At 33.4% G+C, this 16,915-nt stretch overlaps 1 protein-coding gene across 1 annotated transcript; it reads left to right on the top strand.

The window, feature by feature from the left end:
• Positions 1 to 5,556: 5,556 nt before the first annotated feature.
• LOTGIDRAFT_238661 (hypothetical protein) lies at positions 5,557 to 8,247 on the top strand. The gene is made up of 4 exons (XM_009050858.1): positions 5,557 to 5,621; positions 6,012 to 6,183; positions 6,343 to 6,837; positions 8,095 to 8,247. Exons 1-4 carry the CDS (start codon positions 5,565 to 5,567, stop codon positions 8,217 to 8,219), a joined length of 849 nt encoding a protein of 282 aa, XP_009049106.1. The 5' UTR covers positions 5,557 to 5,564; the 3' UTR covers positions 8,220 to 8,247.
• Positions 8,248 to 16,915: the final 8,668 nt, after the last annotated feature.

Genomic DNA, 16,915 nt, shown 5'->3' with positions numbered 1-16,915 from the left:
TTTAATCCGACTGTTTCTCTTGTTTATGTTAACTTTGCTAAACTTTGATCAGTAATACATATTGTATTTTTCCAGGGTCTGACGACAGTACGGACGATTTAACAGTAATTACATCTCCAATACAGTCGACATCCCCATCTTCTCCTATCGAAATTGAATTGAAAGAGTTAAATGGATACATGAGAAGTGTCTTTGATGGCTAGTTAATTTCACTTTTCTCTTACATTTCTTAGGAAATGTGGACGTATATTGCCGTCGCCCCTGTCCGTCGGTCCGTCAACATTTTTTGTAAACACAATAGAGACTACAGTTTTCAACTGATTTTGATGAAATCTGGTGTGATCATTTATATTGATGAGCTCTCGGTCAAGTTCGAATTTGACGTTCTTTTGATGATGGTTTTTGAGTTATTGCCTTTGACTTAAGAAAAACAGGTCCAAATTTGTTTGAGAACACAATAGGGACTACAGTTTTCAACTGATTTGAATGAAATTTGGTGTGATCATGTATATTGATGCGATAATTTGATGTATTTGGGTTATTGATATTGATTTTTAAAAAATTAGAGGAATTTCTCAGTATAAATTACTGGCAGCAAATATATATATATCACTGAATTAAAACTATTAGAATTTCTTTAATATGAGAAAATTCATACTTTAGTCACTAAAGACTGTTTTATCATTTCTGACAGCTGCCAGTGGGCGTATGTTACCTTACCTGGCAAGCTATCTTTACCAAAGTGATGGTTCCAAAATTTTGAATTAAAAACCTTTTTTAGCCGAACTTTACAAGATGGAGACTGGACTTAACACGTTTTAATTCAAATTTCTTTGAATTTTCACCAGTTTTCAATTTAAAAAAAAAATTAGTACCATATGTATGTGAGCCACTGTATTAATCATTTTATCATTGTACCTTTCATCAATATTACATTTCATTAACATCTGTGACTTACAATGAAATTTATTAATTGATTAAATTTAATTTGTAGAATACAAGCATAATGTATGTACATAAATTCCTTTTATAACTTACTTATTAAATACGTTTAATTAAGGAAATCTACGGTGGCTTTCATACGACATATTTCAATTATCATTTTGAATTGAAAACTTTAATTTTCACCTGTGTGAAAATAAATGTATAAGCAAAAACTTTAATTTTCAACTCACATAGGTGAAATTAAGGTGGTAATTCGTGTAATTTATGAATAAAAACATTAATTTTAACCTAGGTGATAATTTAACAAATTGTTCATTAAAAACTTTTCAAGTCCATATGACCAGCTTCCATCTTGTAAAAAACGGCTAAAAAAAGTTTTTAATTCAAAATTCTTGAATTATCACCATGGTGAAAATTATTTAATTCAAAATCAATCCTTACCACCCAGAAGGAAGGTCAACCTCTGCTCATCTTCACAAACAAATATTTTGTTTGTAGTTTGGAAATTTTGCGTATAAGCAGCGAAATTCCAGCCTACTCTTTTTCAAATTCCACGATAGGAATTCAAATCAGAACAAGTATAATTTATTATGTGACTTAATATTTAAAGATGGGTTCCCTTATTTTCATTTATGAAAATGAAAATGCTAATACTTATATGAATAGAAAGTAGAGGTGTTCTATGACTTGGAAAAATATCAGTTTTTCTCACATGTCCATAATTAATTCATAATAAGATAAATTAGAAGAGAATTACCACCAGAATTCCAATGAGTGACCCGATCGAGAAAGGTCAAAAGTCTTTTTTTTTTTATCCAGACTGTACATATATGGACATTTATGATTGATTAAAACTCTTTATTATATGCAATAAGAACATAATGATATGATTAAGAATACATGATAATTCATTAGAAACACCAATTCATCAAAAAGTTTGCTTAATTTGATACTAAAAAATGAGGAAACCCATCTTTAAAAAGAAAGAGACAAAAGAGATAAAGGGAAAGGGGCGAATTTGGGAAGAGGGGATATCTTTAAAATCCCCTTTTCGCCTCTTCTCTGTTTCACCCCTTTCCCATATAGCTCCTTGCTATTTTGACCATTCTGACTGAGCAAATATCCAGGTTCGTATTTTAATCAGATTGCAGAAACTACCACAAAATCTTCTATGTATAGTCATACTCATAGTATAAGAGAAGCTGTGAGTGGCGGAATCATGTCTTAAGGGTTAAAGGGATTGTAAAGATGTTTTCTAAATTTTGTATGTGTATCGGGGACAATGATACCGATAGCATGAATGTTTCAAACACTTAGTTTTAGTAGAATTGCAGGAACCACAGACGCCTGCTTGAAAATTGGAATAGTGCAAGTATACAAGTATAAAAAATTTAGAAATCCCCTTTACAATCCCTGAAGTGTAAATCTAGAATACATTAAAATCATCACCACAATATTACTAAATTTACCCAATGGTTACAGTAGTTTCATGTTCACGATGGTCAAGTTATCGTTAACTTATATATCTTATACCTTGACTACAATAGCCACTGTTACTGTATCACATGCGGCTGTACATCAGCGAATACAGCCAATCAGAACCTTCGACAGAAAAACTGTAAACATTATAGCTTACTATTTACAGACGTTCTGTGGCTCTTATAAAGTTTTACAAACCTCAGTGGTTACTAGAAATGTGACTATTTTAGTCAAGGTATAAGACGAAATTTAATACTTTGACCATTGTCAAGATGCAGTGGTGAAAAGCATCACTTCTGAGTCTCAAATGCTGTAGATGGAAAATGCCCAAGATACTTTTTGCGTGAATGGCAAAACCAACTTACACCAAAATTATTGATCTCAGTTTAGTTTTTTTATTGGTGTATATTATATTTTCAACAAATACTCGACCTCAGTCAATATCCTATATAAAATACTAGATAACATCATTTATATCTCAGATGTCCTTAATCCGACCTGATAGATAATGCAATTTTTATGATGTTTATCAGTAGACCCTTGATCCGATATATTTTGTAAAAAGTCATTGGTTAGTAGTTGAAAGTGACTGGCTAATCAGATTTGTTCAGCTTTGTTCAGTTTCTGTCTGGACTAGCACAATATCAGATGAATACAGCGGCTCAAATGGATTTCCTTAATAACATATCATATGAACGTGTATCAGCATCAGCAGATGACGGTTCTGTTTCATCATCTGGTACTAAGCCAGTGATAGTTTTCACAGCTCACCGTCGAACCCATGTCCAGAATCATCCGCGTTTGTTAAAGTTAAAGAGTCGTCTTTTTTTGAGACACTGTCATATATTATAGAAAAGACATCTATAGAAAAAGAAAAAGAAATTCCAAGTTTGAGATATTTTAGAAGGAATAATGCGATACATAATAAGTTTTTTTTTGTAATTTTTGTGGGTTATCTCTAATTATTGAAAACATTATCAACAACGAGTTTGGAAGGAATAAGTTTCTAAAAGATGGGCGCCAAAACTCTTGACAGACTTCTAAGAATCGTTGTAGATTTGAATCAGAACCAGATGATTTATTGGCCCGATTTGTAACCATGGATGAAACCTGTTTCCCTAAATGAAAAAGGAGCCGGTGGCCATTATCCTAGTAGCTATGATGTCATTTCTGCTATTAACAACTTTTTTTTAGGGTGACCAAAAATAATTTCTTCTTGACTGACACCTATCACTGTCAAAAGTGTGTTAATCTGGAAGGATGTATAAATTGTAGTGTGTCTTATGCAGAAATAGCAAATCTTTTTACAAATTTTACTAATTTAGACGACAAATGTTGAATTAAGCGTGCAAATTAAGAGATAAGAATTTAGAATTAAGAATTAAGAATTAGCAATGTAGAACATTAAAAAAAGCCATTCCGCTTTCTATATCGATGCACAGTCAGCCAAGTAGCTTGGCTGTAGCATGTTTTATAGTCTGGATTTCAACAATCTACAAGACCAAAGGAATATTTATATATACGTAAGTAAATTTAGAACACAGTCACATACTACATCAATGTTTTACGATGTAAATTTTAAATATTGTAGTAATAAAAGACTAATAAACAACCAAATTTAAAACCAAACTGAAATTCTTGTTTTTTTTCAGGATTTTCATTGTTCAAAATAGTATTAATGCCTTCAGTCTATTTATTGATATATGTGAAACTCTTTGCTTTTAGGTTCTGTTTTAATATTTCTATATCGCTCTACAGTTGATGTATTGTTCACTATTTTAACAGTGAACATATACCTAGAACAAAAAGTTAAGCGTCACCAGATTTTGATTTCGAAATTGAATGCAATTCACAATCATACTTAATAACAGAGATATATATATTGGGAACTAATGTTGAAAACAATATGTATTCGTGAAAAAATCAAAAACAGGAAGAGGATGAACGTACATTATATTGTCTTTATAGCCCCAAAGCAAAGTATCTGTATTTTTTATACCATAACTAATGCTAGAAGTGACTCAGCAGGCAGTATTAGAGAAGGAAACCACATTGCAAGGAAACTTTACATTCTCACGAAGAGTTTAAAGCAGTGTTTATTCAAAAGCCCTACCTGGCATGCTACGTATCAGTCTTTGAATGTCATGTTGAGGAATTTGCTGCCTCTCTTGATGCAATGCAGTTTGTACAGGAGGGTCTCTACACTATAGAGAGGTCTATATTGAAATCGTCAAAATTTCTCGCTCAATCTATTCACAAATTTTGTCAGTTGATATTTGATATTATTATCCGCGGATGTTGTATTTATCGATTTTTCGAGCACAGAATTAAACTTCGAAGAAATTGTCATAATAACTGTATTATTTTAATTAATGTTTCCTATCACCAAAAACGGATCAAATTCAATAGCCCTTGTAGACTCGGCCACTTACAAAGATTTCGTCGAAGCTTTACGCAGACAAAGAGGGATTGTGTGATTGAGGCTATTCATGTCCAATAACACATTTTTTTCGGTGACCATAATGGTTTATAAATATATATATCAAATTCATTATAGAAAACGACAATGTAGTTTGTGTACTCAGATAGTAATAATATATAGTGCTAATTCAGCAGCGTTATTAGTTTACTTTACACAGAAAATATTGACAGTTATAGACAATGCTACTGTTGCCAGCTACCTTGACAGTTATAGACAATGTTACTGTTACCAGAGACCAACTATAGATTACTAGATAACTTACTGTAATAAGAGAACTCGACCATGTTACTGTTAGTAGACATTAATAGACGGTATTGGTATTTGTAGACGATGTTACCGTTACAAGTGAAATTAATGAACATAGACAACGCTTCTTATAACAATAATGCTGATGACGTTGTTCCTAGAGAAAGAGACTTTAATGCACATCAACAAAGTGCAGGTACAAACCACAATTGTTGAAAAAAAAAAGGAAATCAATTATAACTACGTTACTGTTTTCAGCTGCATACAATATACAAACCTGATCAAAATGAAGCCTTCTACTTTCCAGCTTAACAAACACACTAGCTGATACAGCTTTCAATTTCAAAACAGAACTGGTATAAAAGACACAATCCGTTAAGCTATAGGGCACAAATAAAACATATCGAACAAGATGATCCCCTTGTTCTTACTTGCATTGGTGGTCACATCATTTTGTAAACCATATGAGGTGAGAAAAACCTTTCCTTTTTCTTTCAGTTTTATTTATTGTGTTTCGATTTTCGTTGGTGAGTTCATTGATTTAAGATTTTATTTTATTTTGCCGAGTTAAGAAGTAAAGACTGATGAAAAATTACTGAATCCGCAATTAAACGATTGGTATTCCAGAATTCAAAATGTTTGATAGTAATGGCGGAGTGAAGGGAGGGGGCGAAGGCATGTTTTTCGGGCAAAAATCTCATAACTAAGTTAGTTATTCGGGCAACCTCGCCCCTCGAACGTAAACCTGGCTCCGCCAGTGCTTATGATTCGTATATTTAAGCGATACATCTGAGAGGAAATTTAAAAGCACAAACATTCTGTGGTATTCCCCTTTCCATAACTATAAATATCATTTCAGGTCAAATATGGTCAAAGCGATTGGTCGGCTGCAATACAGCCGAGTAAATCTTTAGATTACCAATCAAAGTTCCATAAACCAACGCACTACTTCCGATCGAGTTACAATGATTTCCGGCCAAGTTACTATAATTTCCAACCAAGTAACCTGTTTATAAGAGGCAAAAGATCAGGTATACGTTTTTAATTTAATAGTAAATCCTACGGTAAGAAAAAAAAAATTATGCAATCTGTAATAACACAACATTTGGCTTCTGTTTATAGATTATTTATAGTTAACGTTTTACTATTTTCTTCCGCAATGAAGAATTGAATTCGTTTCAATTTTTCAGTTAATGGTTATCAGTTCACGTCTGGCTACTACCAACCATATACGTATTACTCGCAGTACAGCTCTGACTATTACACGTCTGACTATTACCCACATTACAGCTCTGACTATTACACGCCTGACTATTACCCACAGTACAGCTCTGACTATTACCCACAGTACAGCTCTGACTATTACCCACATTACACGTCTGACTATTACCCACATTACAGCTCTGACTATTACACGTCTGACTATTACCCACAGTACAGCTCTGACTATTACTCACATTACACGTCTGACTATTACCCACAGTACAGCTCTAACTATTACACGTCTGACTATTACCCACATTACACGTCTGACTATTACACGTCTGACTATTACCCACAGTACAGCTCTGACTATTACAGGCCTGTCTATTACCCACAGTACAGCTCTGACTATTACAGGCCTGTCTATTACCCACAGTCTGACTTGCCTCGTCATAGTGACAATCCAAATGATTTCGTTCCAGGTATGTTTATGATTAATTTTCTATTCTTAATTCTCTAGTTTTCGTTGAAATCTTTGAAAGGAGATTTCTAAATTTTCTATATGTATCGGATAGCATCAATTTACACCATTTCAATTTTCAGTCAGACGTCTATGGTTCGTGCAATTCAACAAAAAATCAGTGTTTGATGACGTCATTAATCGCAAAATATACTTTATCACTAATACCCCTTTTACACCAGGCCCCGATAAAGAGAGTCTGGCCCGGATCGGTGCCTTCTCCAATCAAAACGTCTGTTTACACTGGCGTTCTGTGATCTGGGCCAGGCCCACTTTAAACGGAAATAAGCGTGCGCTCTCTAATTAAAAAGATTACAAAAGGTCCACATTTGTAGATTTATAATGGCCACCGATAAGGAAATTGTAAACCCTGCACATGCGCAGAAGAATTTTTAAACGGAGCCAGGCACGCATTCGTTTACACTAGTAAAATTGCGGTGCCAGGCCCCGTTTAAATTGACTCGCTTTATTCCTGGCCCACTATATCGGAGTGTAAAAGGGGCATAAGGCATTTCGTGATTAGTGACGTCATCAAACACTAAGTTTTAGTAGAACAACTGAACCATGCAAAAATTTTTATGCGACGATGTACCGGACAATTATGGGTCAGTGATAAAAAGACACGTTTTCACATACAGATCTCTGGACGTATGTTGTCGGCACCAATGTCCACCAATTTCACATTGCGTGGTATTGATCCCTATTAAATTCTGTAATTTCTCACATTTCACTATAATTACTATATTCTTTAACTTATTTGATGTAATTTGGTATGTGTATACAGAAACACAACATTAAAGATTAAGTTCGAATTTTTCTGAATATTAATTCTGTTATCTGACAAGCGAAACGAAAAGAGGCAGTCATATTGCTCTACTTGGGGTTTCGCTATTTCACAACTCATCATAATCAGCCAGAAACGGGTTCGAGATGACACGCTTTGATTGGTTACTATAACTTTATTAGACCAGTACACCGGTGAAAAACTTGTTAGATCACAAAGGAGACGAAAAATATCAGAAAAAGAAAGGACATTGTAATTTTAATCGCAGAACAATATCATAAAAAACAAAAATTTGTAAAGGAAAGACCATTCTCGTCCAAAATATGGCAAAATCGTGTGTATAAGTTGTATACTTGTTGACCACTCCAAAGAGAAGTATCACCAGGTGTTTCGATAACAGTAAGCATAATATTCCATATATATTTTTTATTATAGATTCTCAAAATAAACAAGCAATTCTTCTCGAGTTGGAAGATATAAAGATAGAAGCTGAAGAAGCAGCCAATGCTGCCAAAGAAACACACGATAGAATGAACGATGGAATAAATATCATTGGATAATGAAAGGCATTAAACCATTTTGTCTCTACACATATTGTTTTTTTTGTGGTTGAGGGCACATTTTATAAAGCTGTGAGTAGACAGTTTACGGTGTCAGATACCGTGTACCCTGCTTGATTGTCGATAAAGTAGAAAAAAGTAGAAAGTGAATCGTGTTCCTTCCATTTTCTACTATATCGACAATCAAGGACCGTACACCGTATTTGACACCGTCCCTCGTCTATACGCGGCTTAAGATTTGCATCTGTTTTTACATTTGACGTATTTGTATATTTTGTGGGTCACAATCAAATTGTGACTGAATCCAATAGATTGTAACTGAATTTTGCAACATGTTGAAAAAATTGCAATTTCGAGCAGTTGAAAAAAATATGACTGATTTTCAACTGCTATGCAAATAAATCAGTGTGCTATTCAGTTATTAACTATATAATTTTATGTTTATTACATGCAAAACATAGTTGAATATATTCTGCTAACTGTTCAATACAGATAATCATTTAATTTCTGATAAAAGCTTTATTATACAATTACAAACTACACAATTTTAAACGGCCAAATTTCCAAGCAGTTGTCGGAATTTCAAGTTTTCATATATTCTAGTGAACAAAGGCACGCGACAAACTAGCGAATTGCATTTCAGATGAAAAAATTCCATGGAACAATATGTGGACCATAGTTTGTTTCAATGAATTTTAGCAATAAATTATTTTTATCTTATTTTGTCACAATTTAAAAAAAAAAATCAGTGTTTTTTGAAGGAATTATAAGTTATAATGAAATATTATTATAGATAAATACTAAGAAAAGTTAATTATACCACTGGGTATCCATACAACGTGTTTTGCTCGACTAATGTTTAGATTAAACATTTTACACGAAAATATGTGACGCATTTTGCAGCCGTTGTGGAGTTGGTTACTCATAAACAATCCGTTTTTTCAATTTTGACGAAATTCGGTATTGAATCTTTATATGCACGAATATAGGTTCCACCACTGTATGATTGTCGATCATTCAGTTTAACATATCCCTAATAGCCGAAATATATTTACATGCATGTTGCATTGTTATTTTGATGATATTACAATTTCAATTAAATTTTCGACGGCGAGTTGCAAATTCGTGACGACTACTTGGCATGAGAGTTTTCATCTAGTTGACGACAACTAAAATATAAAATATGACTGACGATTTCGACTAAATGTGACGAATATTAGGGGTTCAACAAGCCTTCTCACGAAACTTTATCCTTCGTGTGATCAGCTTGCGTATAAATAAATATTACATGGGAGATAACTCATGTGAAGTCATTGATTGCCACACCTATGTCTATCTTCACAATATCATAGTCAAACTACATCATCTATATCTTTATATCCTCCGATCTGCATCAATGTAAAATCCTAAGGTACTTTAATATACTAACAAAATGTAATGGATGATGACAAAATAGATTATAATAATAGTACAATTGAAGAGAAATTCTTTTTGGAAACAAATAGTCAAATAATGAAAAAAGCCAATGGTGAATTTGTCAGAAAAGAAATTAAAGAAATAAAAAAATTAATATACATGTAAATATGGTCATTTCGGCAATCCTCGACAGATTCAGTAAAGCTGTATCTCTTGCATAGCGCTAGCAGAACTTTCACGGTAGACCGTTTGAAATATGACATGATGTTTACGGAAAAGGTTTAAGTTCTACCCAGGCCCCTCGCCCAGGGGGTTACGGCCCGGAAAAAATATATTACATTCAAGTTTCAACAATATTGAATTTTGATCCACTCTCCAGACATGGAGGAGAAAAAACACCAACCACTCCAATATAACTACAGTTCTACGAAGTATTTTCAAGTGTTATGCTATAATTAATGTTTTATATTATTAGTACTATCACTGTCTATATAATTTTAACATTAATTTATATCAATCAATTTATTACATTACTATGTTGTTATAAGTTATAATAGGATATAAATCATTTTGATAAATTATAATGGTTATTAGCATGTACATTGTACAGAGCTCTCACCTCTCACCTCTCGACCTTTTGGCCTGGTGTATGTGGGTGCTGTAGGGCTTTTAACTAAAAGATGCGAGAAACCTATGGAAATTTTGTACTTATAATTATATGATTATGAACCTTGCAGAGGCATATTTAGAAAATGCCTGAGGTGGGGGCCAAAAACTGAGAGGCCAAAGGAGAGAAGCCAACGGATTTTTAGATGGCAAGAGATGAACTGGGCTAAATTTTCACTCCAAAATAAGACATTTGACATATATAATTCAAAATATTCCATTGTCTAGCTCGATTAATGTACAAAAATATTAAATCATCAATTCTAAACAAATCTAGAAAAAATAATCATGATCACATTTTTCGATCAATGTATATGTATGTCACTACCACTGGTACCCTCAAGTTTATCATTTATTGCAGATGAACTATAAGTGGTATTTTTATAATGGAAAGATATGCGGAATTTCAGCTCTATCAACTGGGAATGCGCTTCGTTTCACAATCAAAATACGTTTTTTTCAAAAGTATGCTTAACTTCCTTAATTGCAGATGAACTTGACGCGGGGTTTTCATTTTAGAAAATGACACGGATCGCTTAACTTGAGCTCTCGTACTTGACTACATCTTTCTAATATGCGTTTGATTTGGAACACGCCTCGGATAAGAGTGTCCACATGATGTATCATATGAAATAGGGCTAGCCATATACGAGATAAAAGATTTCTAATTAAATAGCCATATCACTTGACGAATAAACAACGACCACATTTCTAAATGGCCATATCGCTTTAATGCCAGATGTATAGAAAGATAAAATGATAGGGAAGACATGCACTTAGAATAATCTGAGAATTCTCTGATAAATAATAAGTCTGACATTCCAGTCTGAAATATGATCAATCTGTATTCCCTATAGCACTACTACCTGTCTTGATAGTGTCATAATTTTATAAAGAATCACAGAGCTTCATGTCTGAAATTGAAGGTATATATATGATAAGTGTGTTTCTAGAAGTATAGACGATGTATCAATAGATAGTAATGGACTTTTGATGAAGTGGTTGCCTGCTGGACCAGATAATGTCCATATTAGTAGTCTTTTAAATGATCAATGCTATTTCTTTGTAATATTTTTTTAAAAATCACATTCAAAAGACGAAATTTCAGCGACTTTGCCCTGCACTGACAATGACCCAGCGTGCTTCATTACGTATATAGACGATGTATCTTTAGATAGGGATTGACTTTTGATGAAGTGATACTGTGATGGTTGGAAGTTGCCGGGCAAGGTAATATATGCTGAATGGTAGCTTGTAAATTTATCAATACAGTTCTTTAGAACCTTTATGTCACATTGAGCAAAATCTTTGTTGACATACCAAAAGAATTTCACCTCTTACCAAGTTCCTATTATGAAAATCTGTACATTCTCCAAAATAACAAAACTTTGTACATTCAGCAAAGTCCCAAATATAAAATCCTTTTCATTCACCATAAAGTCTGTACAACATTCACAAAAGACTCATTATACAACTCTGTACATTCACCAAAGTCCTATTCAAGTAACCATTATAAAACTCTTCAAGGTCCTTGTGCAGAAACTGTTCACTCTCACTGCAGGGCCTACCTGGAATACCAGCAATACAAACAATCTGAAAAAAAACCTAGAATATTTAGGCGTGTTGCCTTGTCAATATTGATGTTGTTTAAATAAAGTGTTACAATATGTTACTAACTGTTGTTAATGTTTACAAGATGTTTATACTTTATTTAACAAGATCAACAATATTTTAAACATATTGGCTAATGTTTCCATCTAATTTTTCTATCTAATGTTGTATTTGGGAGGTATACTTCAATATTTGATAGTTGTACTTTCTGGGGTTGATTAGGGCCTTGTGTATACGTAAATAGTCTTCAGAAACACCAACACTGTACGAACATCGCAAAATTCAAATTTCAAAATAGCTGTTTCCTTTCACTAGTTTATCCTGTCTGAAGATTAAGGGACCGGAAAAAAAGGTCTATAAAAGGAAATACGGTCTCCGGAAATTTTTTGACTATCCAGTCCTAAACCGTTCTACAAAATAGCGGAGTCTTGAAAAATGCTAGTTGCCAATGTATTTTTCAAAGACGGATGATTATGGACACAAATGGCAAAGAAGGCTAAAATTTCGATGGTAAACTATGAACACTATTACTGATTAGCTTAGCGGAACAATTCCCGTTTTGGGGACCAAGGTACCAATTGACCTACGAAAATGGCGAATCATGACCTTTAACCAATAACTATATTGAAATTAGATTTTAAATGACTTTGATATTTGATTGTATTTTGATTTATCTTTCAATACTATTTACATTAGACAAAGAAAGATGATGACAAGTATGAATTGATTTGTCTTGTTTCATCAATTGAAATCGTACACACACCAGCCTAAATGAAAGAATGTTATTGATGATAATCTTGGAAATGGAATGAATCTGATCACATTCCAACAAATGTTTAATAAGAAAGATCAAACAATTTACTTCCATATAATTAGATAGACTACGGTTACTTCACTGAATTTATATTAAACTGTTAAACACGGTAATTACATAGGTCATATTACAAACACACAATTTACCGTATTTACTAGTATTAACAAGCATTTGGATTTCTATTTCAATATAAGGAACGATCTTAATGCAGCAAATAAGCTTGGTGCTTGCTCCTTGCTCACAAACCTAGAGGCCCTCGTTCCCTGCATGGATTGTGATAAAATACCTTCGAAATTTTGATCGAGGCAGAAAAAAACGGATTGTCGTTGGAATGGGACAATAAACCATTTCTAGTACTTTTGAAGACATATATTCAAGACTCAAATCAACTCCCCCAAAATGGCGCATCTGTCCCTTTATCGAATGCTAAAAATAATTTGTATGGCGAAACTAAATACCGACTTAAGAGATTATCAAATGTATAAATTCTAAAATTAAAGCTAGTCAAATAAATTATGTTTATAAACTAGTTTAACACTGTCGAGATTAAAATGATCACATTTCTCTAAAACTAATCAAAATACCGACATTTTCATCTTAAACCAATTCAATTTGAACTGTAAACAAAATTACTGGTGGATTTCACACCTTCTACCGTTTCAAACGAATCAGACCAGGAAGTGATAGATCAAAGCAATGCCTGCAATTACTATTTATAAACATTGCAGAATAAAAGGAAACGTTTCGACAAATTACTCTTTACAGTGCACGAGTACATGTATATTCAATCAAAATTAGATTACAATTTTTTTTTCTTATTTTTGATATTTTTCGTCTTCATTATAATCTAACCAGTTTTCTACTACAGTCTCGTTCAAGTGACGTTTGTCTTAACCAATCAAAACGTGTCATGTAAGAGCCGTTTTTTGCTAACCTGAGTAATATGACAGCTTCTTTGACTTTCGCTATCCCACATTTAATTGTTACTTGTTTTGATAAAAAAAAATTCGTAGAAGCAAGATAATTGCGCTGATCATAAACTCGTCCAAAGTAGAACAAAATCGAGAATAAAAGTCGTGTAGTAGTGGACTCCTGCAAAGAGAAGTATCATCAGGTGTTTCGCAAAGAGAAAGCATGGTTCGCTTCGCGTGTGACACCCACCACTACCACAATGGTAAAAAGCATGAAATACAACCAGATCAATTCATGTCTAACCAAACAAATCAACCAAAATCAAATTTGGTCTACAATCAATAGAAAAAACGCGATTAAGTTAAATTTTAGTTGTGGCATACGTTCCAAATAAAACGAAGGGACAATACTGGTTGACAACATGGAAGGGAAAGAATGGAATATGGTCACCTTTAAACATCGTTTTTGTCAATGATATTTCTTCGAATCACAAAAATTGAGCTGACAGAAGAAATTCCATCACGTCACTTAAAGATTTTAAGGAATTATGGCAATTGACGTAAAGATTAAAGCTCTGTTATATCAGATTTATAGATTGTTTATAGACCACCCTAGAGATAGATTTGACTCTTCTTTCATAATAACAAGATTACCATCGACTAGTTTCCGTATTCTATACACAATCTTTTAAATTAAACTTAAAGGCCTGGTTACACTTGACGTCAGTTAATTTCTAACTGTTTGCTTCTAGGACTTGTATGAAAAAGAATAAGAAACACAAAGCAAGCCCGTAGCCAAACTGGATTGTTCGGAGGGGCAAATAATATATTCAGAGAGGCAATAGTGTATATTGTCTAGTTGCAGTAATGGAATCGGTTGGTTTTCAGTCGTCATTTCAACTTTGAAACACGGATTATTCTAGACAAACATGGATTGAAGGCTCAAACTTTTACGGTGAGCTGTGAAAGCTATTACTGATTAGCTTAGCTAAAAACAATCCCTTTAAGAGACTAAGGTACGATTTGTCAAACGGATGGCGAAACTGTCCCTTTAAAAGGAATATGGGTAAGGGGGTTGGGGTAGATTTTTTACCATGATAATACAGTCATCTCATTAAATTTATCAGAGTTTGCATGCAAGTCGAATATTGTCAGTTTCTTACGACCTCCGCAAGCAAAGTGCAGTGCAGTGCATCGTTCACTTTGTAGTGTCGGATTTTCGAATATTCGTAGTTTCGTTGTAGTATACTGATATAAGAAGGAAATCAATCGGGACTAGAAAAAAGATGTCGGATTGTACAGATTGTCGGAATACTCAGATGTCGGAATTCACGGGAATTCTTTGTAGTTATTCAGGAACGACTTGAACTAGGCTTTACTTAATTGTATATACATGTACATGTACAGTATTCTACAATTTTTAGTGATAGCAATTACTGTTTCCAACTTTTAACAAAAAAACAGAAAAATGCACAATGTCATGACTTTGCCACTAGAAAAAAAAAATACAAAATCCACAAATATTTTTTCTTGTTTATTTTTGTTATAAAATTAGTTTGGTGAAACATGGATAACATTTTAGAGAATCGTGTTTCTGGCACTGAAATTCTGTTGCCATTTTTCAGATTATTTACATGACAGAAGCTGTAAAGTAAAAACACCTGTACACGTTTCCGTACACGGTTTTTCATCTTTTGAATATTTCAATGTTCTCACCTTTATTGGGATAAATACCAAAGTCAGTTCTTTTCTCAATCTCCGACTTTGTACGAAAGTCAATTTCCTTATTTAATCTTACCTACAATATATCGATTAAAACTCCATTCATTTAATTTTTAACAATGTATCGATGAGACGTGCGGATAGCCACAGCACCTGGCATCCGCCACAAGGATTGACTGTCGAGGCGTGTCACACTGGAGCCACGAAGGCCTGTGCTTTCAAACCGGGAATTTCCTCCCCTTACCAAACTCATTTACGTTACCTTGATCATTTTTAAATATTTCTCGGTATATTTCTAAAGGTTTCGTAACATGGGATGTCATATCATGCGTTATTTCTGTACGTTACACCCATTAAAATAATTTCCGTCTGATTTGGCAATTTATAGCTAAGCCTGACCATTTCAGATACAACCTTTCTTGGGCATAATTGTCGTGGCCTTATTATATATTTACGTACCATCCATTGAAATTAGGTCGTCAGATCTGGCAACTGACAGTGCAATATTAAACCACCTGACAGAATCTATTGGTAAACAGGAACTAGTTTAAATACACATTTCCTGGTTTCCAATAAAGAAGAGTTAGATATAGATATCAAATTTAATTTCAAAGAGCCCAATTCTCTTAAAATGTTAGAATCGTGTTTAGAGAAGAGTTTTATTTCAAAGCTAACATTTAATACCGGTCAAATTATGTTCCGAAATTTTGTTTGGTATGATTACTGAACACCTGCTGGGGTTTGAGAGAATGATCTTTGTAATACAGTCATTACAATTTCAACTTATCAAATGATTAGTTTTTAACCACCACTGGCGATGATTTCCGGATACTCACAATTGAGCATTTGAACGCCCATTCATGAAACATAATGAAAAATTTATTATCGAAATCACGTTAAGACATAGAAATATATATAATAATTTCAACAAATTAGAATGAGTTACGTAATCCATACTAAATACACGATACAAATGTTAATGGTTCTGTTCCATTGTGAATAAAATGATTTTAGTTGAAAAGGTACAGATTCGCCATTTTCGGTGGTTGATTTGGGACTTGAATATATGTTAATAGTATTCAGACAGAAGTACTAGAAATGCACGAAAAATAATTCCTTCAAAAATACCTCAAAATAGGAATTTCATTTTCTATTTCTATATATGTTTTTCTATATATGGCAGAGTCTCAAGAAAAGACGAGTCGTTATTTTAATTTTCAAATGCGATAATTCTGGACACACATGGATTTGAAGGTTAAATTGTCGAAAGTGAGCTGTGAACACTATTACTGATTATCTTAGCTAAAAACTTCCCGTTTCTGAGAAGGCCAACGGATGGTCAAACGGATGGCGAACCGTAGTCGGATGCGATATGATATATAAATAATGTCTTACATACAATAGGCTTACATGGTATATACGAATACGATGCAAACCAGAATCAATGGAACCTATGCTCGAAGATAAACTCTGCAACAAACCTGAACAATACCAAGTAAAGAACTCAAACAATCCTGTCCATGATAGTAGCAAACAATGTGCAAAACTTTGCTCCA

This window comes from Lottia gigantea (genome assembly GCF_000327385.1).
Source record: "Lottia gigantea unplaced genomic scaffold LOTGIsca_157, whole genome shotgun sequence".
NCBI classification, from domain to species: Eukaryota; Metazoa; Mollusca; class Gastropoda; family Lottiidae; genus Lottia; species Lottia gigantea.
This window is presented reverse-complemented; position numbering and strand designations above follow the sequence as displayed.

Excerpts from the sequence above, each read along its gene's own strand:
- LOTGIDRAFT_238661 (XM_009050858.1), top strand. The coding sequence starts at position 5,565 with ATGATCCCCTTGTTCTTACTTGCATTGGTGGTCACATCATTTTGTAAA. Across the intron at positions 5,622-6,011 it reads CATTTTGTAAACCATATGAG|GTCAAATATGGTCAAAGCGA; the intron begins GTGAGAAAAACC and ends ATATCATTTCAG. Across the intron at positions 6,838-8,094 it reads TCCAAATGATTTCGTTCCAG|ATTCTCAAAATAAACAAGCA; the intron begins GTATGTTTATGA and ends TTTTTATTATAG.